Genomic DNA, 23,565 nt, shown 5'->3' on the forward strand with positions numbered 1-23,565 from the left:
ATCTGTAATCAGGGATGTATAGAATTTTACACCGATGTTCAATTTGATTTATACAAAAAAAGATCACGTGTTTATAGTTTAACATGGAAACAGCTAAATATATACCTTTCAAAGTTTCAAGTTTCAAGTAATTGTGCCATAATCACACCTTCCATTTACCTGAATTTGATAGCTGCAAATAATCTAGAATTCTCAGAAAATACAGCTGAAATTTACCCCAAATAACTCTCCTTAAATTAATTTGATATAATTATTAAATAGTCCTATCCAATATATAGATGTCACTATCGCAAAATCAATGCAAATGTAAACGAATAAAGAGACGATTTTTCGTTCCTTATGGTTGATTTTACTTTTTGTTTTGATGTTTATTTGACTTTTCCCCCTTCTAACTGTGTGTATATTTCCAAACACGTTCGCTTAGTTTATGTTTGTTGTGAGTTAAAACTGCAGTATTGCATATATACATTTTTACAAGGACTTGGTTGTACCTGTAGGTTCCTTTTACAAAACGACATTTCAAATCTTACGTTTGCGGTAATGTAATTTATAAAGCACTTAAAATGAAATACGATCCATGTAAACTTATTGATCATTTGAATCAACTTATCCAAAACGATATCATTTAAACACCACTGTATTGAAATCAACATCAAGTATAGGTAAATGAGTTGAAAACTCATCTGAAAAATCAAGGATAGGTAATACCCCAGTCCCACTAGGCCACGATCGTACTACGATCTGTGAAAAAAATGCAAATTTTGATGATCGTAGTGCGATCGTGTAGATCGCAGTAAGGTCGTATCACGGTCGTGGTGAGGTCTTCAAGATCGTGAAGAGCGTGGCCAGCTTTGAACATGTTCAAAACAATCGTGGTGCGGTCGTGGCGAAATCAGGTCGTAGTAGAAGCGTAGTGAGAGCGCACTAAGATCGTAGTAAGATCGCTGTATAATCGTAGCGAGAGCGTAGCGAAAGCGTGATTCTATTCGGAGAGACTGTGGTACGATCACAGAGCGACGTTATCACGACCTCACTACGACCATCACGTTCTCACTGCGACCAAACTAAGCTTCCACTACAACTATACCAAGCTGTTCACGACCATAGTACGATTCTAGCACGCCCTTGCCGTCCTCATCACGCTCTTCTTACGACCTGACTACGTTCACACTACGATCATCATTCTCATTGTCATTTTCATATAAAATATATAAAAAAGCTCCCTAGATTTTGTTTGTTTGAATGTAATTATCCATTTGCTCTAACGGCTCAACTATGCTTTTCGTTTTTATATAGATTAGACCGTTGGTTTTCCCGTTTAAATGGTTTAACACTAGTAATAATTTGGGTCCTTTATAGCGTGCTGATTGATGTGAGCCAAGGCTCCGTGTTGAAGGCCGTACCTTGGCCTATAATGGTTTACTTTTATAAATTGTTACTTGGATGGAGAGTTGTCTCATTGGCACTCATACCACATCTTCCTATATATATTGATACATCTATGTCATCTCTGCTATCGTTCACTAAAATATCGTCATTGAGCTTTATTGACCAGCAATTATATATATAGGTTGTAATTTAGGTTGGATTGGTCGGTCCGACATCTCTGCTTGATCAGGATTCGTTACTTTGCTCCCTCTGCCTCTACATCAACTCCTACCACCATTCCCACGTGTTCTGGTAGATTTTGGTGGTATGACTGTATTGTTTCCGAGAAATCTACGATTTAATCAGATATAGAAGGAATTGAACTGTATTGATATGGAACACGATGTTGACGTTATTGCTGAGAACGTAGTAAGATCGCGCTATGAACGTAGTATAATCGTGGTAAGAACGTGTTATAATCGCAGTAAGATCGTGTTGCAATCGGATAACTCGTGGTATGGTCGTAGTGAGAACGTGAAGAGCGTAGAAAAATCTTGATAAGCGTAGTGAGGTCGCAGAATAAGCGCGGTGAGAACTTGGTATAATCGTAGCGGGATCTTTGTAGAAGCGTAGAGAGGACGTAGTAGCATCGTGAAAGCAACGAAAATTTACATTTTCATGCCGCTCATACCGCGACTTCACCACGATCTAAATTTATTTTAGATCGTGGTGAGCTTGGTGCGATCGTGGTCTAGTGGGACTGGGGCTTAAATGAGTTGAAAACTCATCTTTAAAATCAAGGATAGGTAAATGAGTTGGAAACTCATCTGTAAAAAAGTCACAGAAGATTACAAGGAGATATTCAAACTCATATGTCATGCACATATTTGGAAATATTTGTCCCCAACTGCCAATTTTAAAACAGATGTTGGCGTCTTTAAAGTATTTAATCGTCCCTTTGTGTAATGGCTTCCCTTTGATCAGCAACTATAAAGGAAATTATGATCGGAGAAATTCAACCTCTGAATAACCCTATCAACATGGAATTATTAATTATATATGCAGATTCTGCTGGAAAGTTGCTGCATAGAAATGAGATGTTCACAATTGTAAATGTTATATCAGTGAATGATATAAGTATTATTTTGTTTGATTGTACTCAATCTGTCGAACAAGTTATATTTTTTAACCCTGAAAATATTAAATCGATTGCAACTTGAAGCATACATTCACGTTAATTTTAGACTATATAAAAAACATTTAATTCAACCTCAGTCTACCAAGTACATAGTACATTAGGGGTAATATACGTAACAGAGGAAACTAAGCAAACTGATATTGATACATAAATGAACAAAGGACTTCTAGCAGTTACTGGCATGCCAGCTCCAGACCTGAATTAAAAGAGGGACGAAAGACACCAGAGGGACAGTCAAACTCATAAATCGAAAATAAACTGACAACGTCATGGCTAAAATGAAAAAGACAGTCAGACAAACAATAGTACACATGACATAACACAGAAAACTAAAGAATAAACAACACGAACCCAATTAAAAATCAGGTGCTCCAGAAGGGTAAGCAGATTCTGCTTCACTTGGAAACCCGTCATGTTTCTTATGTGATAACAAATCCGTTAAATAGTCTAATTAGGTAGTCACATTCATGACAGGAAAGTGGATTGTAGTTGCGACGTAAGGAACATATCCGATATAATTTGTAAAATGGTTATTCCATAACGGTCAACCAACTCGTGATGGCGTCCGTAAAACTTACGAAGTGTTGATTTCAACTTCACCCTTTGGAACTTTTGATTTAATAGCTTCCTTATGAGCAACAATCCTCTATCAAGAAAATCATGATAGGAAATGCAAGCACGGGAATATCGTATCAATTGGGAGATATATAAACCGTATGCAGGTTCTGCTGAAATTTTGCTACTTAGAAATGGAAAGTTCACAATTGGAAAGCTGAAATCATCTCTTTTGTCGTAAAGTTTTGTAAACTGATTGAAAAACTATGTCTTCGTCGTATGATAATTGAGCATTCTCCCTCACGTTTTGAGTTCAGTATCATAATAAAATATATGAGAAAAACATAATCCGTATCTTGCAATTGCAATTGGAAACACATGATTTCAGAATAAATGCGTTTAATCCTAATGCAAAGACCCTATGAGTGAATCAATATTAATTCCAAAATGTGCCATAATATTTTAAATACCTGATAACTGAATCGTAACTATATCCCTTCGTAATAGGTCTGTCTAAAGGTTTTGAGGTGAATGACGATTTTTTTTGTGCTTGTATAGAATATTACCATAAGAAAATGATGCGAAATACATGAACGTATAAGAAATAAATTTTGAGAGTTTTTCTATGCTGCGTGCAAAGCATTTTCTGGATACATGGTTTATCATGTTTTAACATTCCTGTAAGTCTTATAAAGACTGTTGAGGTAGGTTAAGGAGATGACAATTAGATGACTCTTTGTGCTATTTTCCATACCTTGTCAGTTTTAGCTGTGAAATTCGTCGAACAAAGCGGAATAACTTAATATATTTTGTTTGTTAAAACAGTGTATGATGTTTACTTCTATGACTGTAGTTCTCTGTGAACCAGGAATAAATCAAACAAAAATAAATGTTGTTGCTTTTATGATATTCAAATTCTGTATAAAAAAAAACATAATGATAAATATAAGAAAGAAGATGTGGTATGGTTACCAATAAGACAACTCTCCGCAAGAGACGGAATAAAGCTTGAATAATATCTATGTATGTGTTTTGATACAGAATGCTGTTTTCTCATTTTGGTTGGAATGCCCACACAATGAATGCTCTTTGCAACGCATTAATTAAGATATACATGAACAATGATGAAGCCAGATGTTGTTTTCGTTGATGGTGTTTAACCTCCATAGTTGTATCATTTGTTGCTTGCTTTCGAACGTAGTAAAATTTGCTTTCGAACGAAGTGAAATTTGTTTTTATATGTATTCCATTTTTGTAGCTATTATGTTTTCTGTTTTGTTACCGTATAATAAAGTGATTTTAATATATATATATTGGATTTATTTCCAAGTGATCCAATATTGGAGGGATTTACAAAAGAAGAAGAAGTTGGCAAGAATTCCATCCTAGCCACTTTCATTTGAGTACTTATTTTCTATTAAGATGTTGTGAGGCAACAGTAGTTTTGCGGTAGACATGTAAAATAATTTATGTGTATATATATATAAATCTATGTTTATCCATTAAAAAGTGATAGACGCTTTATGTGTTTTCAAGTAAATCACATGTTGGTTCCCATTCGAAATGTAAGGAAAAAGAGTTGATATTAAGGAGACTCATTATACTATTTATAATTATAATGTATCATCAGATAACTGTAAACTTGACCCATTGACGGTAGCACGGGAGCTACCATTTGATTTTTATGGTGGTGGTGGGGGGGGGGGGGGGGGGGGGGGGGTGGGGGGCTAGGATGAAAAATTTTGTCCTGCATTTTTTTTTAGTTGTAATCTCTGTCCTGCCTTTTTTTTAATTAGTTTATCCTGACTTTTTTTACCTAAATTGTCATCCTGCCTTTTTTTTTTTTGCAAAGTGTCTCATCCTGCCTTTTTTTTTTACTCAAAACTCCTGTCCTGCCTATTTTTTTCAAATTTAATCCTAGCCTCCCCCCCTCATAAAAATCAAATGGTAGCTCCCCAAAAGGATGAAATTATCGAATTTCAGAGAGCATATGGAGTTTTTGTTTACAGAGACTGGAAATTTGGATACGACCTGGGTAACTTATCAGTCCTTTAAATAAACATATCTTCAAAGGGTACCAATTCAAAATTTTGTTTTTATTAATATTTTAAAATCAAACTAAATATCATTTGTTTAAACATATGCAAATTCATTGCTATACAATCTGTCGATACTTTACCTTGGCATTGGTAAAGGTCATGTTTTTCTGACTGTTAATGACGTATTTACACTAAATTCATTGGATGTTGATGGATGTTTACTAATTGAAATTGTGGTCTAAGAGTATTCTCATATGTGTACGTAGTGTTATTTTGTTGTGGTGATGTATAAGTACCTAGCCACATGTACAGTTCTACGTGTTTATTAGATGTGTTCTGCTTTGTATCGATCTGTTGAATATATCTCTTTTCAAGGATGCACTTAGGTGAGGTTTTGGAATTTGTGTCAAATGTTCGGACTCTTTGGTGTTTTTCCATACAATACAATGTAAAATATTTTGCCCCATAACACCCATTTATTTTTCCATATAAGACTTAATGGCTCATGAAAGGTCATTTACCAAAATTTTAGAAGATTCTTGATTTTCTTTCTTTTGTTTTGAGACCCAAACAATAGCTATGCAAATATAAGGTAAAAGTCCGAATCAGCCTTTTCCCGCCATATTAAATCGCAAATATCTCGAAAAGGAGGTCCATGACCTATCAATATTTTTAGCTTATCTTTATCTTTAATTGATGCTCTACCAGCTTATAGTATGAATTTTAATTTCTTAATTTATTATTTTTTACCTAACCTCACCTAAGTACATCCTTAACTGTTAAATATAAAGGTTTTTTTATGGTGTATTGTTACACCATTGTCCAAGGTTAGGTTGGTGCACCGTCTTACTAGCTTAAGCCCATTCTGTAAGTGCTAGGAAGTCAGGAACCTGTAATTCATCAGTGGTTGTTGTTTGTTGCTGTGTATCATATTTGCAGGCTGTTTGAGTTGTTTTACATTTGTCATTTCGGGACCTTTGATAGCAGTCTATGCGGTATTGATTTTACTCATTGTTGAATGCCGTGCGGTGACTTATAGTTGATAATGTCTGTGTTATTTGGTCTCTTGTGGAGAGTAAGTTAATTATCTTCTTCTGTTTATATCATCAGCCTCCAAAAACAATCTATGTTGCTGCAAGTCTGTGTTTAGTAATGATCAAGTTGGCGTGTTTTATCTTACTGTTCGCTAGCCTGAGTATAACCTAACGCTTGCTTTCTTTTTTATGTTGACCTTCTTTCATTGTACAACGTAAAATTGAGTAACGCATTCGTGTAAAATCTATTGATTAAATTGTTTAGTTGACAGGTGTGGACATAGATCAGTGTCAATAGTTTGTTTGGCTGTTTGATAGTGTTTTCTGACATAAAGAGGATTTTCTCTGATAGGGTTCTATGTTAAACTGTGATGCAGAGTGGCAGCAAACCTGTACCAAACACTAAAATATCAGTGTATTTTATCTAACATTTAGTTTTAATGTTCAAGACTGTCATGGAGGAAACACTAATTCAAATCAATGCCCACCATTCATAGATTTTATTTAGTTAGACATTGCTTTTAACTTCAAATCCACATATAGGCCAACATGCTTTGAGTGCTTCGTGTGTATAAATATATGCATTCCTGTAATTAAATTTTGTACATGTACAACGTTCCATTTGGATGTTTTCCTTTCAAAATTTTAACTTTGGCTTCTTTTTGAATACACTCATCTTTTTTTTAAATGATCCGTTAATGGAACACAGCTAGCTGAGTGAGCCACAACCCTGGAGAGATTTATTAAAGAAACAGAAGATTGCAAACATTACCAAATTATTCCGATAAAATATCTCCCACAATTTTGTTTTGTATAGCAGCAAAAACTCAAATAAGAAGAGGATCACATAAGGTGCATTTCTGCATGATGTGATTTTAATATGCGAGATGGTATCCAAAAAACCTGCAAACATGTAGTATTTGTATGGTTCTACCCAAATGGTCCAATTATATACTTCATCAAAATGTGTTTAAATTTTTACTTTCCAAAAACAACTTGTCAACTTCATAAAAACTTTAATTTCTGCACAAAGGTTACGACATACAATGATCGGTAAACAGGCAACAAACATTCAGATAAATGGGGAATATGTCCATGGGACACATCTAATGCCCTCGCTTGGATGTAGGATTACTAGTATAAAGATACATAACTGAAGAACTGTAAATGAGACACCACTCAAATGTGTATGTGTATCTGCTTTTTTGTGGTAATAAACATTGTGTACTAGTTTCCTAACATTTGCTTGAGGAAAACTTCAGCTAGAGAATAAAAAAATCTGTTTTTTTTTTTCATTTGTAATGGGACTCAACTCTAGAACAGTAAAAGTGAGGCCAATATTTAGAGCAAATATAAAGATATAAATAGTTAATTTTGTTCAGTTAAATGCATTCTTTACAAAGTAAATTATTATTTTGCACTAATAAATTGCAGTGCTGACTTTATATTTTAATAATTCATTGTAATGCAGGTACATGTACGGCTTCATGCAAAAGTGGTGTATGGGCTTTTAGAGAAGTACTCTTTTATTTTTATTATAAAACAAAAGGACGGTTTCTGTAATAATATCAATTGGATTTATATTTAAATTTTCTGAAAACTGTAAAATCAACCAACCACCCTTTAAGGGTCTCAAACGTTAAATCTGAATTTTCTAAAATTCTAGAGGGAGCAAACATCAAAAGATACAATTCACCGAAGTTTTATGGAAAAACGTGAAAGCAGTTCTACTTAGAACAGTTCTACCATAGAACTATTAGGATCAGTTCTAGTCGTAGAACTGCAAACAGAACTGATCAAATCAGTTCTAACCATAGACTGTCAGCAGAACTGATTAAATCAGTTCTAGCTGTAGAACTGTCAGCAGAACTGTCTAAAACTGTTCTAGCCGTAGAACCGACCAAACCTGTCAGGATTGTAGAACAGTTCTAAATGACGTCACTGCAGTAAGGGTATCTCACTGGTCACTATTCAGTATTATTGTTATTGTTGATTAAGCCAATTTTTTACTATTATATTCTTTTGACTTATTTATATTTAAGACAAAGAGCTCTCAAAACTGTTCTATGGATAAAACTGACTGAATCGATTTTAACCGTAGAAATGACTGTTCTAGTCGTAAACTGTTCTAGCCGTATAACTGTTATAGTCGTAGAACCGTCTAAGTCAGTTCCAAGTAGAGCTGTCAGGCCCACTTCTAGATTAGAACTGTTCTAGTCAGAACTGTTTAAAAGGTGCCAGGATGACAGTTCTAGATACTGTCCTAGAACAGTTCTCCTGACAGATTCTGACAAATTTGGTGAGAGGTTAGAAGTGATCTCCACAGTGACTGTAGTTGTTATTTTGTCTATTGTAGGGATTTTAATTCGCCCTCATTCCACATCTTCTTTTTGTTTATATTAGCCTAGCTCGTAGTGTTTTTATAGACAAAATTGCAAAACAATAAAATCAACATGTCAGGTTACTCCAAAAAAGAACATGAAGCAGTAGATAGATATGTCTATAATTGTTTAATAAATTTTGTATTCTAACTTATACAAATCAACATTTCAGGGCAATAACTTCAAAATATGCTGGCAGATTTTCAAACAAATGTCATTGCAGAGTGAACTTGTTGTGCTGACCATGTTTGCTCTGCCAGTTTTTCTCGAATTAAAAAAAAATGTAAAAATACTAACCAAAACTGTTATGTCCATCTTTGCATGTTTCCTAATTTACTTTTTCTATATGTCTTTTTATATTATATATGGCTCTGTACTTGTACATCCCGTCATTGTTTTATTGCATTATGGTAACATTGTGTGTTTTTGTCTTTAATTTTCGCTAAAATGTTTGGTCTATATACCATTTTGTGCTTCTTTGTTACATATTTGTTTTTTTTAATAGTAATTAAGATTATAACACAATAATGACTGCTGTACCCGTATTTTTTATATTTTAACCTCTTATGTTTGGGTTTTTTCCCCAAACATAATAATTATTGTCATTATAAAATAATTTGATGTTAATGTCATACTAAATATACAAATGATAACTTTAACTAGCTTTAAAACCGGTTTAATCCACAATTTTTTACACAAGAAAATGCCTGTTTTATTTTTTTTTAATTTTCCTCCGATTTCAGTATTTTGTGCTTTTACTTTATGATGTATACATGTATGTATACCTCAAATAATGGCGTTTTTCCCTAAAATCCTGAAACTTTGTTAAAAATTGATAATTTCCTTTAAATTATTGTACATACATGTATCAAGAGCATACATGTATATTTGTGTTAAGAACATTTTCATGATGTTTTAGACAAAATCCGGCTTTGTTTGTCTATTAAAATAGAAAAGCTAGATGTTTCTCTCCTTAAGATAGAAATTGTATCTAAAAAAAGAAAAAAAACAAATTTAAAGAAAATTTCTAAAATTTGTACCCCTTTTATCTCTTAAACTTTATTAAGTCAAACATATGAATCACTTAATAGGTGAAAAATAATAGCTTGTATGCACAATTCGTAAACAAATCCAACAAGTCCAAGGACACAGTCATCGTCCTTTGAATATAGTCCCTAGTGTAAACAGTGTATAACTTGCATGTTTCATTTGATACACTTTCCCAATTTATTTCTTGATATTAAATGCATGAAATATTAAGTAGGGGGATGTACATGTTAAAGGGAATTGGGTGCTAGATCTTTATGTTAAGTAGTGATTTGGTCCAGGTAAAAAGGTCAAATTCTAATATGACGTCTAATATGTATACACAAAGCCTTGTTCTAATGAGCACAAAATATGTTTGACACACGCACGATCTTACTGTGTATATTAACGTTATTTACATCGTTATCCTTTAAAATATATACATTTAAGCAGCTAGCATAAACTTTTATTATTTATTTTTATAAAACAACATATATTTTGCTCGTAGTTTTTAAACTTATCAAATATGAAATGTAATGCACAGACTCCTCGGGGAGGAAACGGGAAAAACCACACATTTTTACGGTATTTTCGTACGCTTAGACCTATGTAAATACTGTATTTGTCCTATTAGAATCGAAATAATTCCTTCGTGTCATGCTCTATGCTCATTTTAACATGGGTAGGCATTATATTTGTCGATATTTTACACTAATGCTCAGTGTAAAATATCGACAAATATAAAGCCTACCCATGTTAAAATGAGAATAGAGCATGACATGAAGGAATTATTTCTTAATTTTATCACGTCTGAAGCTGTCAAATTGAATTTTACACCCCCTTAACACAGAATTGTCAATATTTTGAGTTAGAGCTGGTAGAGTTTCAATAATTTTGATATTATTTGTTTCACTGGTAGTACACTAAACTAGAAAAATCTTTTTCAGAAAGAGCAGGTGCGACTTTTTTTATGAATTTATTGTCTAAAAGAAATGCACTACGAAATAACTGTGTTCTCGGGCCAACTATATCGTATGCTCTTAATGAAAGATTGTCATCTTATTAAGATTTGAAATAGTTGGGCTATATATAGCTACTTACGATAAGAAAACATACGAAAAAAGGACAATAAACAGATGGGGTCAATTATATTTTTGAGATATAAAGAGTAATGCACAGTTATTTGCAGACACCTTTCAAGAAAATAAAAACTTATAGCCCATAACAAATACTCATGGTGCTAGCTATATACTGTGGATTTCATTATAATTATTCGTTGAATACCAATGTTCGTGGGTTTCGTGGGTACAGGTGAACCAGAAATTCAAATGTTCAATGAATGATATCTGTTTAATAGGCTTTGTATACAGAGATTGGCAAAACCACGAAATCAAATATCAACAAAAAGTTAATATGCAATTTTTCAGCAATCCACAAAAAATTGATACCCATCAAAATAATTAAAACCACAGTAATAATTCTGCAAAATTAAACCCCATTGGTATATTTGACATTCCCCAAAAGTGTTATTAATTTTCAAATAGGAAGATAACAACGTCGTCGAAAATAGTTGAATGTTACCTAAATAATGGTAATCTATCTGATTTTATTTGTAATAGAGAGGGGGTCGGCAAAGGGAACCGTTGTCTCTCTACCTATTTGTTTTTTGTCGGGAACTGGTGTGGTGCATCAATAAAATATGACAACGTCAACATTAATGTTTTACTCAGCCAGTGTGTAGATGATTCGACTTTGATCCTGGATGATAATCTCATCTTATTAGTTGTATTTGTCTAATCTTTTCTTTTTTTGGTTCATTATCATTAACTTAATAACTGACATTATCAATATTTTTATTATGTAACATAGCAGGTTTTTTTTATTTTATTTTTTATGTATTGCATCTCATATAACAAGAAGACAGATAACCATATTAAGCACTTGTTGTTTGTTTCTGAAACCTATACGTGAATGTAAATATAAAATATATAATTTCATAATAAATTATTGTTTACACTATCACAAAACAGATACTGAATGATTAAGACAGAAGGCAATTCTCTTTGAACTTATTTTATTCAGAATTTTGTTATTTCATATCATCAACTGAAGACAATTTGAATAAAATCTGATGTTGTGGTATGCTAGTGCCACGGTCCCGCTACCATAGATGTAACAATTTCACAAGTGTCCAATTGAAGACTTGTTAGCATTTCTGATATTGACTTCGTACTTTCTGGCGCACACGAACCAAACTGACAAAGACATGACTTAAAACTGGTTGCTTGTCTGCAAAATAAAACAAAAAATCTTGTTATTGCATTGAAAACGACATTTTGAGACTAAATTCATTTCTATATGTTTGGGTTTTTTCGAGAGCAGTCCGGTTTTTTTCGAGTGCGTCCGTATTTAATCAAGTGTCTTTTCAGATTTCCTATAGCTTAGCATGTTTTGTGTCAATGTATTTACGTTTAAAGACAATAAAAATGTTCAAACTAAATACTTGTCAAGGCATGAAACTAATGCATTCATCAGTTCGTTTTATAATGGTGTACTAACTCTTACAATTAATAAAAAAAACATCGTTCATTTATTAATATTGTTGTTTTTCACTTCTTATAAATTACATGTACAGTATATATTCGTGATGATAACAATCTAATGTAAGCATACACAATTTGGAGTGAGACATATCTATACATATAGTGTGTTAAGCTGATGAACTATTCCTTTCGTTATTAACTACTATAGGATATATTTATTGCATTATCTTCGGGCTAAAATTTTCAGTTTTATACGCTATTATATCTTCAAAGCCTCACATCAAGAAAGGAAATACACACACAGTGTACACAAATGCTTTAGTTTACGATATCGGACTTATAGAAAGGCTCAAATATCATTTACTAGTTATTCTTATACTAGTATTTAGTATCTTAGTACATAATTAGATAATGTTGTTTCATTTAAAATATAAAATACTTTATATTCATACTATACTGCAGTATAGACACATGTTTTTGATTCGCTGAATAAGACAGATCAGTGGCGGATCCAGGGGGGGGGGGGGGGGGGGGTTGTGTTCCGGGGGTTGGAATCCCCAATTTTTTGGACTATCAATGCATTTTAATGGGGACATGTGGTTGGAACACACCCTTTTATCGTGGGTTAGGGACCCCCCTTTTGAAAAAGGCTGGATCCGCCCCTGCACATGTATTGAAAAAACATATCGTCGTTCGAATTCAATGTTACATTTGGTTTGATATTTTGTCATATTAAGCTATGTTGGCCAGAAAAATTTCTTCCAAAAAGAGAGAGGCGATACCAAAAGGAATTCAAATTTAATTCATAAATAAACATACAGATAATACCTTTGACAAACAAGTTGCTTTCTTTAAAAAAAGAAAAGAAAGAAAAGCATCACGTGAACCTAAGACCGCTGACTGTCAGGGCCACCAACAGATTGTTGCTGAATTTGTGTTAGTGTTTGCTTTTGAATTGAAATAATTGACTGAATAGAAGAAGCCAGTTGAAAGTGTATGTTTACAGCAACTATTTGAATATACATCTTAAAGCTCGACTATTTTATCATTTATTACTTGGGAATGTACATAACTTTTCCGATTATATCCCTTTTGCAAATCCCAATTTCTACAAACCGAATAACTTGTGTAAATTGCACAAACCAATAGCAACATAAATTAATGCACTCAGTTTGCTTTACAATCTGTAATTCTGGATGCATTTATTGTATCTACCATGTCTTTGTATTTTGTTTCTTGAATGGATGCCTTTTTATTATCAACTCGTTATTGAAAATGTCTTTACTCATGGTAGATGTTGTATAGATATATTTAAAATCCAATTTCCATGTGCGGTGAAACCTGTGGCATGCAATTGCTTGGGTTCTCTTATAAAGAGACTTATTTTGGTCTCATTAAACATCTCAAATTTTATGGATTTCCTGAATTTACTTAGATTAATTCAAACATTCTACAGGGAAACTTGGTTTTTCCGAAAAATATCTTAATTCAGAAGTTTTATAGTCTAAATAAATTATAAAGTTAAGGAATCTATTCCTTGGGTAGACAATCCTTAGCTTTTCGAAAAGGTCAAAGTTTTTTATAGGACAGGACAGTGACTCAAAAAGGAAACAAAAGATAAACAGCTAGAGGTGAGAATATCGTTAGTAATGATGACCGAGCTTGAAAGTCACATGTCAAGCTCTTTCTGCCATGTCCTGAATTTAGATAAGAAAAACAAAAAATACCATTTCACTAGTGAAATTAATATTATTGCATGCAAGCAGTATTTCAGTGCACGAAATAGTAATTAGAAAGCATACGCACTGATACTCAGGAAAAGAATATGTATTTGCTTCATCACATATATTAATCTAATAGTTTAATTCGAATGTCAAACTACCTACATTATTCATTGACATTTTATCTGGAATTTTTTAGAAAGCAAACCGATAGTGTGCGTTTGAAATGTGATTTATAATGTGAATGTATCAAGACGTAAAGGATGGTTGGTCAACACAGCGAATACACTTTTCAAAACTGTACCATACGGAACAAATGTGTAGATGCTATACAAAAAAAATGTATATATAAGGTTAAACTATTCAAACAAACAAACAAAAATAGTATTGAAACTTTATAATAAACATACGTTCCTGTTAGTATTTTTTTTCCAAATATTTTGAATATACATAATATCAATAAACACAAACGTCAAGTATTTACGGATGGACATTTTATTTATCAAATGAATCTATTTTTAAATTCTAACATTCCACGATATAAATATATTGCTATACAAAATATAAGCAAAGACTTCTAAATCCATACTAAAACAGTACCAAACAAGAATGTGTCCCCAGTACACGGATGTCCCATCCGCACTATCATTTTCTATGTTCAGTGCACCGTGAAAATAGGATAAAATCTTTTATTTGCCATCATAGGGAACATAGATATAGGAAGATGAGGTGTGAGTGCCAATGAGACAACTCTCCATCCAAATAACAATTTATAAAAGTAAACCATTATAGGTCAATGTAAGGCCTTTAACACGGAGCTTTGGCTCACACCGAACAACAAGCTATAAAGGGCCCCAAAAATACTAGACGTGTAAAACCATTCAAACGGGAAAACAAACGGTCTAATCTATACAAGATTGTTTACTAAGTTTCAAGTTGATTGGACTTCAATTATATCAAAAACTACCTCTACCAAAAACTTTAACCTGAAGCGGGACTCACGGACGGAAGAACGGACACACAGACCAGAAAACATAATGCCCATAAATGGGGCATAATAATTAACGTTAACATTATGAAGTAATTAAACTTTGTTATGATTATTGTAAATTATTATTACAGTTTTTTGTGAGCTGTTAGAATTTAAAATCATATTGTGAATTGAAAACACACAAGCATTTTTATTTACGACCGTTAAAAATTTAAAATTTAATTAGTTTACCTTACTTACAGTTTTATTGAAATATTACAATACAAATAACAATTACTTTTAAAACCTTACAGTAATAAAACGGCATGAAATTTTTAACTAGAAATATTATAATGATTTTTGTTTATCAACATTTTTTTTTGTAGAATGCAAGGATTTATTCAGATTTAATTATTATGTTTTCTTTACAAATGAATATTAAAAAAATACCGAAGCAGACTCTGAGTGTCCTGTCATATAAAATATTCATTTCTAAATTGCAACTTTGAAAATATTCTGACTTCAATGATTGTTAATTAGTTTCTTCAGAACCATAAATAGCCCCCATAAATACAGTAAATATTTTGTATATATTTCTTTGATTTCGATTGAATTAATTAAATTAAATACTTTTGATAATAATAGTATCTTTCTGTTTTCCCATCTAATATAAATATTTTAACCAGAATGTTCTCTCCCGTAAGTCTATGATATAAATACACAATATCACGTGGTTAAAATCTTCAAACATGTTATCAGACAATGGACAATACCACGTTATAATGACCTAGATACACAACTGTAGTGTACAGTGGTCGTTTTATAACAAATATAATTGCGCCGTCATTATACTTGTTTATAAATCAAAGCGCTTATAAACATTTACAGGTGCAATGTCATGAAGTAGCATAGACATAGAGGGACCGTATCAAAGACGTAGATAACAACCTGTATAAATGGTCGACAACTTTCGAGACGTTCTGAGAATTTTATTCTGACTTCCGGACGAAAGATATCGAGTGGCCCATAGACACATCCAAAAACTCCCCAATATACAAGTGAGAGTTCACGCAAAAATAAAAACGACGATAGAATAATTAATTAGAGAAATCAAAACATCAAATAGAAATCTAACAACTCTGCAACACGAACCCCATCAAAACCGAGGTGCTCCTAGTGGTAGACAGCTTTTGCTCTGCATGTGTTACCCGTCGCGATTCGCATCAAGTCAATTTCCAGTTATTAGTCTTTTTTTATTGTCATAATCGAGAGAGTGGGGACGAGATTAATTGTTGTCCGACAATATGAACATAATTCGTAGTCATATTTGACATAGATATTTAATAACGTCAATGAAACTATGAAGGCGTACGTAAAACTTTCAAAGGATTAACAAGTATAACTTTTCTAACATACACTTTAAAAGATGAAAAGATTAATACATAACGCATGAAACTTTAATTTCTATATCAAGAAATGCTATACGTATACACCTAGCTAAAAATAAATAGATTATTAATGAAGGACATATAATTTCATTTTCCTACGGAGTCATGGAAATTGCATATTTTGATTTTTCAAGCAGCAATTCATGATGTTCAATTTATTAAATTCTATTTCCATTCAATTTTATGTAATAGAGATCTGATTCTATACTTTATTTTGAAATGTCAAATAAACTTACGAGCAAGTGAGCGAACCAGGTCTACTGAAACTCAAACCACGTACAGTACCCTGCAGACATCCAAGGAATGATTGCTGTGCCATACGGTTATTACTAACACATGTCAGAATGGCTTTAATATCTATAATACAAAATCGAATATTACTAACACATATCAGAAGGGCTTTTAGATCTCGAATACAAAATCAGTTGTTAGTAACACATGTCAGAAGGGCTTTAACACCTGTAATACAAAATTGGTTGTTAATAACACATGCCAGAAGGGCATAAACATTTGTAATACAAAATCGGATATTACTACAACATGGCAGAAGGGCTTTCAGTATATAAAAAAGAAGATGTGGTATGATTGCCAATGAGACAACTATCCACAAAAAAACAAAATGAAACAGACATTAACAACTATAGCTCACCGTACGGCCTTCAACAATGAGCAAAGTCCATACAGCATAGTCACCTATAAAAGGCCCCGATAAGACAATGTAAAACAATTCAAACGAGAAAACTAACGGCCTTATTTATGTAAAAAAAAATGAACGAAAAACAAATATGTAACACATAAACAAACGACAACCACTGAATTACAGGCTCCTGACTTGGGACAGGCACATACATAAATAATGTGGCCCAACCCTCCCCTAACCTGGGACAGTGGTATAATAGTACAACAGAAGAACGAACTATAAAAATCAGTTGAAAAAGACTAAACTCATTAGATGGACATAAATACAAGTGGACGTGGCCCGGTACTTATGTGATCTGTAATACAATACAAAGTCTGTTATTACTAGCACATGTCAGAAAGGCTTTTAGATCTGTAATACAAAATCTGTTGTAAGTACCACATGGCAGAAGGGCTTTTAGATCTATAATACAGTACACAGTCTGTTATTTCTAGCACATGTCAGAAGGGCTTTAACATCTGACAGTAATACAAAATCGGATATTACTAACACAGGTCAGATGCCCATTAGGCTTTTAAATATCTAATACAGAATCAGTTGTTAGAAACACATGTTTGAAAGGTTTTAGCATCTGTAATACACAATCGGTTGTTAGTTACTGTACACTTGTCAGAAGGGCTCCCACATCTGTAATACAAAATCGGTTGTTACTAACACATGACATAAGGGCTCTAACATCTGTAATACAAAAAAAATCGGTTGTTACTAACGCATGTCAGAAAGGCGGCTTTAAGATCTGTAAACAATTCAGTGTTATATGTGTGTGGAGATATCATTAAAAGAGAATTGTTTTTTTAACGTTTAACCTGTTTTTTTCTCAATGCATCAGGAATCGAATTAGAATAAAAACAAGAATGTGTCCCAAGAACATGGATGCCCCATCCACACTATCATTTTCTATGTTCAGTGGACCGTGAAAATAGGATAAAATCTCTAATTTGGCATTACAATTAGAAATATCATATCATAGGAAACATGTTTACTAACTTTCAAGTTGATTGGACTTCAACTTCATCAATAACTACCTCGACCAAAAACTTATACCTGAAGCGGGACTGACGGACGAACGGACGAACGAACGCACAGACCAGAAAACACAATGCCCATAAATGGGCCATAATAATGATCTTTTTTAAACTGTGGTTTACTGTGTAAATACCGTTCATTTTCTCGACATCACACATTGACGTGGCAACATTCTTTATATGCGACATTAGCTCTAAAGGATTTCTGAGCTGATCAGTGTTGCACAACATTCTCAAATCTGCAATGTTGTTATGGTAAAATGGAATCACCTTGCGAAACAAGCTAAAAAGAAACACTTAAAATTGAAGTAACGATCCACTGAACACCAGTGATCATGCAAATGTTAAATTGATTCCTAAAAAGTTAATTTCATGTTATGGAAGTACAATATTCATTCATCAACTATAGTTATGACTAATTAATAAATTCAGCTGAAATGAGTATTATAAATATAGGTACAAGATGTATACAGTGACATCATTTAAACAATAAGAGATAATTTTTTTCTCTAGAATTCAGTTTGTCTTTTCGAAAAAAGAGAAGTTCCATTTATATTAATCAACAGAACGTTCACGAAGATGTGGTATGGGTGCCAATGAGACAACTCTTCATCCAAGTCACAGTGTATAAAACGTAAACAATTATGGACCAAACACGGAGTCCTGGCTCTTACCAAACATCAAGCTATAAAGGGAACCACCATGACTAGTGTAAAACAATTGAAACCGGAAAACAGTCTAATTGAATGTGTTCCAGTTGCATTAGACAAACTTCTTTCTCAACTAATATTCATAAATCCAGGGCATAAATTAAAAACGAGGCTATATTCGGTAAACATTTAACAAACATGGCCGCCATGAGTGAAGACGTGAAAGATTTCCTTGAATTATCCAAAATGGGGAAAGGTAGTGATCAAAATTATTGCTCCCTATCTGCAACAGCAATGGTCGTCGCCATCAAGTTCCTTTCCACATATTTCCTCAAGCTGGTACAAGCTAGAAGACACTCGTGGATTTAGGCAATCAGAAGAGACCCTGGACAACTATTCAATGTAAGATTATGAGTTTATTGAATCATCGTTGTTTAGCCCGTAGAATCTTCAAAGCCATTTGGTACCGCTATATCACCACATACATGTCCTTTTTTCTCAATTTGACGACTTCTTGTGCAATATCTACCTTTATATAAACTAATCATAGAAACCAGGATTAAATTTGATATTAACGCCAGTCACGCGTTTCGTCTACGTGATAAAAGACTCTTCAGTGACACTCGAATTCATAAACGTTAAAAAGGCCAAATAAAGTACGAAGTTGCAGAGCATTGAGGACCAAAATTCCTAAAAGTTTAGTTCAACCGTAGTTTTTCGTGGAAATCTTTTTTTTTTGTAAGTTATGTTTTGTGGGCTTGGTTTATCGAAGAGACAAATCAAAGTAGCAAACCCAAAACTAAGGAAATTGCATGAGCAATAAGGAACAAGACTGGATTCTTCGACAGAGTAATCGTATCTTTCTATGCATGTATCAACTACCGAGCAAAATAACACCTCAATCAAAATGTCAGAATGGGGAAACAATTAACCGATCAGACGATTTTACTGTGATATAAAGACCGTGACGTGCACCTGCCGGTAGTGAGTTGAGACACCATCACACTGTATTTGTAATTCGTGATAGTGACCGTTAACCTTCTGAATCGACGATAACAATTGCATTTGTTTTGCTTGTGTTCGTCGTAACGGTAGGTTTTCAGTTTTTATGGATTTTCTCTGTGTCCGATTCAGTTCGAAATACACTTTATAAATTTGGATTGAATCTCATTATGTCTTAACACGAGGGGTCAGAAAGATACCAGAGGGTAAGTAAAACTCATAGATCGAGAATAAACTTACAACGGTATGGCTGAAAAAAAAACCAAAAACAAACAGACAAATAATAGTACACAAGACACAACTTAGAAAACTAATGCATAAGAAACAATTGTGTGAATGAACATTATTTGCTAGAATATAAAATTGATAATACAGAACATCTTTACAGTTAAGACATGAAGTTTTTTTTAAAGTATACACGAGGTTGAAGCATATCAAGGACACATATATGACCTCCTAATATACAGAAACAGAAAGGATAATAAAAATAGATAAAGTATCTTTTTGATACACATAATGGTGAATATCCACTTTACACTTAGTTAACGAAACTCCGAAACAGTGGTGACGTCCTCTTTGGTACGATACGTTGACTTTATAAAAGAGACCCGAGAGATGCGAAGTACTGGTTGAAGTGATGATAGTTTAGCGAAGCACCACCACCACTGTTTCGGAGTGTGTTTGTTAACATATACTATATGTAGGAGATTATTATAGTTATTTCTCACCTACAGTAATCATCTACCAAAGTTTGATTGAAAGAATACTCTTGCGTTAAGGTATTTGTCTGTATATAACTTTCAATATCTGGTATTGTCTCTTGTGAAGCAAATTCTTCTACTAATTCTTGAATTCTATCTGTACATCTTTGTGAAGGGAGGGGTGGAGGTACTGCTTGAGCAAAACCTACAATGAGAATGACATACAGGTGTTGTCGACTTTTATCACTTTATCTCTTTATCAATAATTATTACTTTTACCTTTTAATAAAGGTGTCACGGTAGTATTGACATTCTGGAATTTAAGTTGCACTTTTGTCTAAATAGTGTGATTGGACAAAACAAACAGCATATACTTAAAATACCTTTTCAAGCTGAGGTGTGAATTAGGTGTAGAAATATATGAAATAATTTTACATACAGGTTGAAAGAGGGACGAAAGATACCAGAGGGACAGTCAAATTCATAAATCGAAAATAAACTGACAAGGTCATGGCTAAATGAAAGGACAAAAAGACTAACAATAGTACACATGACACGACATAGAAAACTAAAGATAAACAACACGAACCCCACCATAAACTAGGGGTGCTCCGGAAGGGTAAGAAGATCCTGCTCCACATGTGACACCCGTCCTGTTGCTTATGAAATAACAAATCCGGTAAATAGTCTAATTAGGTAGGTCACATTCATGAAAGGGAAGGGGATTGCAGTTACGACGTAAGGAACATATCCGATATCATTTGTGAAACGGTTATTCCATAACGGTCAACCAATCGTGATGGCGTCCGTAAAATTTACGAAGTGATGATTTCAACTTCACCATTTGGAACTCTTGATTTAATAGCTTCCTTGGGAGCAACAACCCTCTATCAAGAAAATCATGATAGGAAATGCAAGCACGGGAATGTCGTATCAATTGGGAGATATATACACCGTATGCAGGTGTTGCTGGAATGTTGCTACTTAGAAATGAAAAGTTCACAATTGAAAAGCTGAAATCATCCCTGTTGTCGTAAAGTTTCAATCGACCCTCATTGACAATTTCTAGAAGTAAGTCAGGATATGAGGCCGACTTAATTGTATCTGTTCTATCTTTTATCTCTAGTTCAATGGGATAGATGCGTTCGACATAGTCACCAAATTTTGATTATTTACTGAAAGAACATCATCTATATAGCGGAAAGTAGATTTAAAGTATATTGCTAACTTCTTACCTTTCTTCCTAAGAAGTTCCTGTATGAAGTCAACCTCATAGTAATAAAGAAACAAGTCGGCAAGAAGAGGGGCACAATTCGTTCCCATTGGAATTTGAAATGAGTTTTTAAGAATTTTGTATTCACTGCATGATAAAATACATCAAAGCACTAGTAGCCTTATGTTTCTAAATAGCAATAAATTAAACGGTCTTCATACATATTTAAATATTTAAATTATGTTTTAATATAAAAATGAAAGTAACTCATCAGTTAACTGAGGATGTAAAATTTTGGGTAGTGTTAGAAAGTGGTGAAAATTCTAAAAAGGCTATCATTTTCTCTATGGGCCAGGAAAAACTACCAATGCCACCCAAACTATATTTATATCTGTGTACGGTAAATTGTGGAATACATATATACTATATTTGATGAGCTTTCAATCTTAATGTACAACTTTTGTATTATTGACAAAAAAGTCACAGTTGGTATAGCATTTAAAACATAAGGGATGTAAATTTAGCTACTGCATAATAAATTTGAATTAGTTATTCTGAGGATTTCAAGAATTTAAATAAATTAACAATAAATGTGTTTGACGTATATATCATGTCTTTTACTTCAAATAAAGAAATACAAATAAAATTAAACAGCAATAAAAATTATAAAAAAAGTAACTTACATGCTAACATTAAAACCAACAAGTTAACAAAATACATCATCTTTGAACGATGCAACATCTATCTTTGTTTAGGATCCTTGTATTAGGGTATTTATATATTCTGTTAAGCGTGTGAATTAACTCAAATTTAAAACGACATAAACTGATATAATAGGTTTGAAATGTAATAGCACTTATAACAGTCATCATAATTGTAAGATGGCTATCGCATTTAAATATATTATATAATTTTTTTTTTGCTGTTGTTTTAAATATGTGCGTTGTGATAAATATGCGTGTCATATGAAACAGCATTAAAAAGTAAAATCACAAAAATACTGATCTCCGAGGAAAATCAAATTGCAAAATCAAAATAAAAAACACATCAAACGAATGGACAACAACTGTCAAATTCCTGACTTTGTACAGGCATGTTCAAATGTAGAAAACGGTGGATTGAACCTGGTTTTATAGCGCTTAACCTCTCACTTGTACGACAGTTACAGCAATTTCCGTTATATTGACAATGATGCGTGAACAAAATGGGACAAATAGGGGTACAAAAACAACACGGAACCCACCAAAAACTAGGGGTGATTTCAGGTGCTCCGCAATGAGAAGCAGATCCTGCTCCACAAGTGGCACCCATCGTGTTGCTCATGTTGTTACAAAGCCGGTAAATAGTCTTATTCGGTAGGTCACATTCGTGTAAAGAGAAGGGGATTATAGTTACGACATAAGGAATATATCCGATATCATCTGTATAACGAATATTCCATAAAGGTCAACCAACTCGTGATGACGTTCGTAATATTTACGAATTGATGATTACAACTTCACCATTTGGATCTCTAGGTTTAAAAATGAAAAGTTCACAATTGGGAAGCTAAAATCATCTCTTATGTCGTTAAGTTTAATGAAGTCGACAATCATAGAGTATGTTTTCTTTTGTTAGCACATTATTGTTTTGTTTTTTCCGTGAATTCACGGGACATATCATAACTTGATGTATTATTTATACATAACCAAAATTATGATTTAAATTATCAACAGCGGGACAATACTGTAATTATACCATAAGTTATTTATTTATACGAAAGATACCAAAGTCTTCTAAACGCAGATTCTTCTTAGTTGATAAACAGATGAGCGTTAACATTGCTGAAATGCTTGATGTTTTGTGCCACTTTTTATTTTATTCTATTTATTTCGTTGTACTTTTGTAATAGAAATGTAAGTAGGTATAACTAAAACAAACAAATGTTAATGTGCAAACGAAGACGTCATTGAGTATAATCCTCACCGAGCTGCTAGTATAATGACAACATG

At 33.2% G+C, this 23,565-nt stretch overlaps 1 protein-coding gene across 1 annotated transcript; it reads right to left on the minus strand.

The window, feature by feature from the left end:
- Positions 1-11,658: 11,658 nt before the first annotated feature.
- LOC139512410 (uncharacterized) lies at positions 11,659-22,397 on the minus strand. The gene is made up of 5 exons (XM_071300019.1): positions 22,258-22,397; positions 20,389-20,566; positions 18,143-18,291; positions 16,520-16,640; positions 11,659-11,890 (listed from the first exon to the last, which is right to left on the minus strand). The coding sequence occupies exons 1-5, from the start codon at positions 22,313-22,315 to the stop codon at positions 11,746-11,748; spliced, it is 651 nt and encodes a 216-aa protein (XP_071156120.1). The 5' UTR covers positions 22,316-22,397; the 3' UTR covers positions 11,659-11,745.
- Positions 22,398-23,565: the final 1,168 nt, after the last annotated feature.

The sequence above is a fragment of the Mytilus edulis genome, chromosome 2 (genome assembly GCF_963676685.1).
Source record: "Mytilus edulis chromosome 2, xbMytEdul2.2, whole genome shotgun sequence".
In the NCBI taxonomy this organism is placed as follows: Eukaryota; Metazoa; Mollusca; class Bivalvia; order Mytilida; family Mytilidae; genus Mytilus; species Mytilus edulis.

What these genes read in the sequence shown, in the direction of transcription:
- LOC139512410 (XM_071300019.1), bottom strand. Translation starts at nt 22,315, where the DNA reads ATGTTGCATCGTTCAAAGATGATGTATTTTGTTAACTTGTTGGTTTTA. An exon ending in GTTGGTTTTAATGTTAGCAT is followed by an intron (nt 20,567 to 22,257) that starts GTAAGTTACTTT and finishes TTCTCATTGTAG; the next exon opens with GTTTTGCTCAAGCAGTACCT. An exon ending in TGATGTCGAGAAAATGAACG is followed by an intron (nt 16,641 to 18,142) that starts GTATTTACACAG and finishes TTTGTATTATAG; the next exon opens with ATATTAAAGCCATTCTGACA.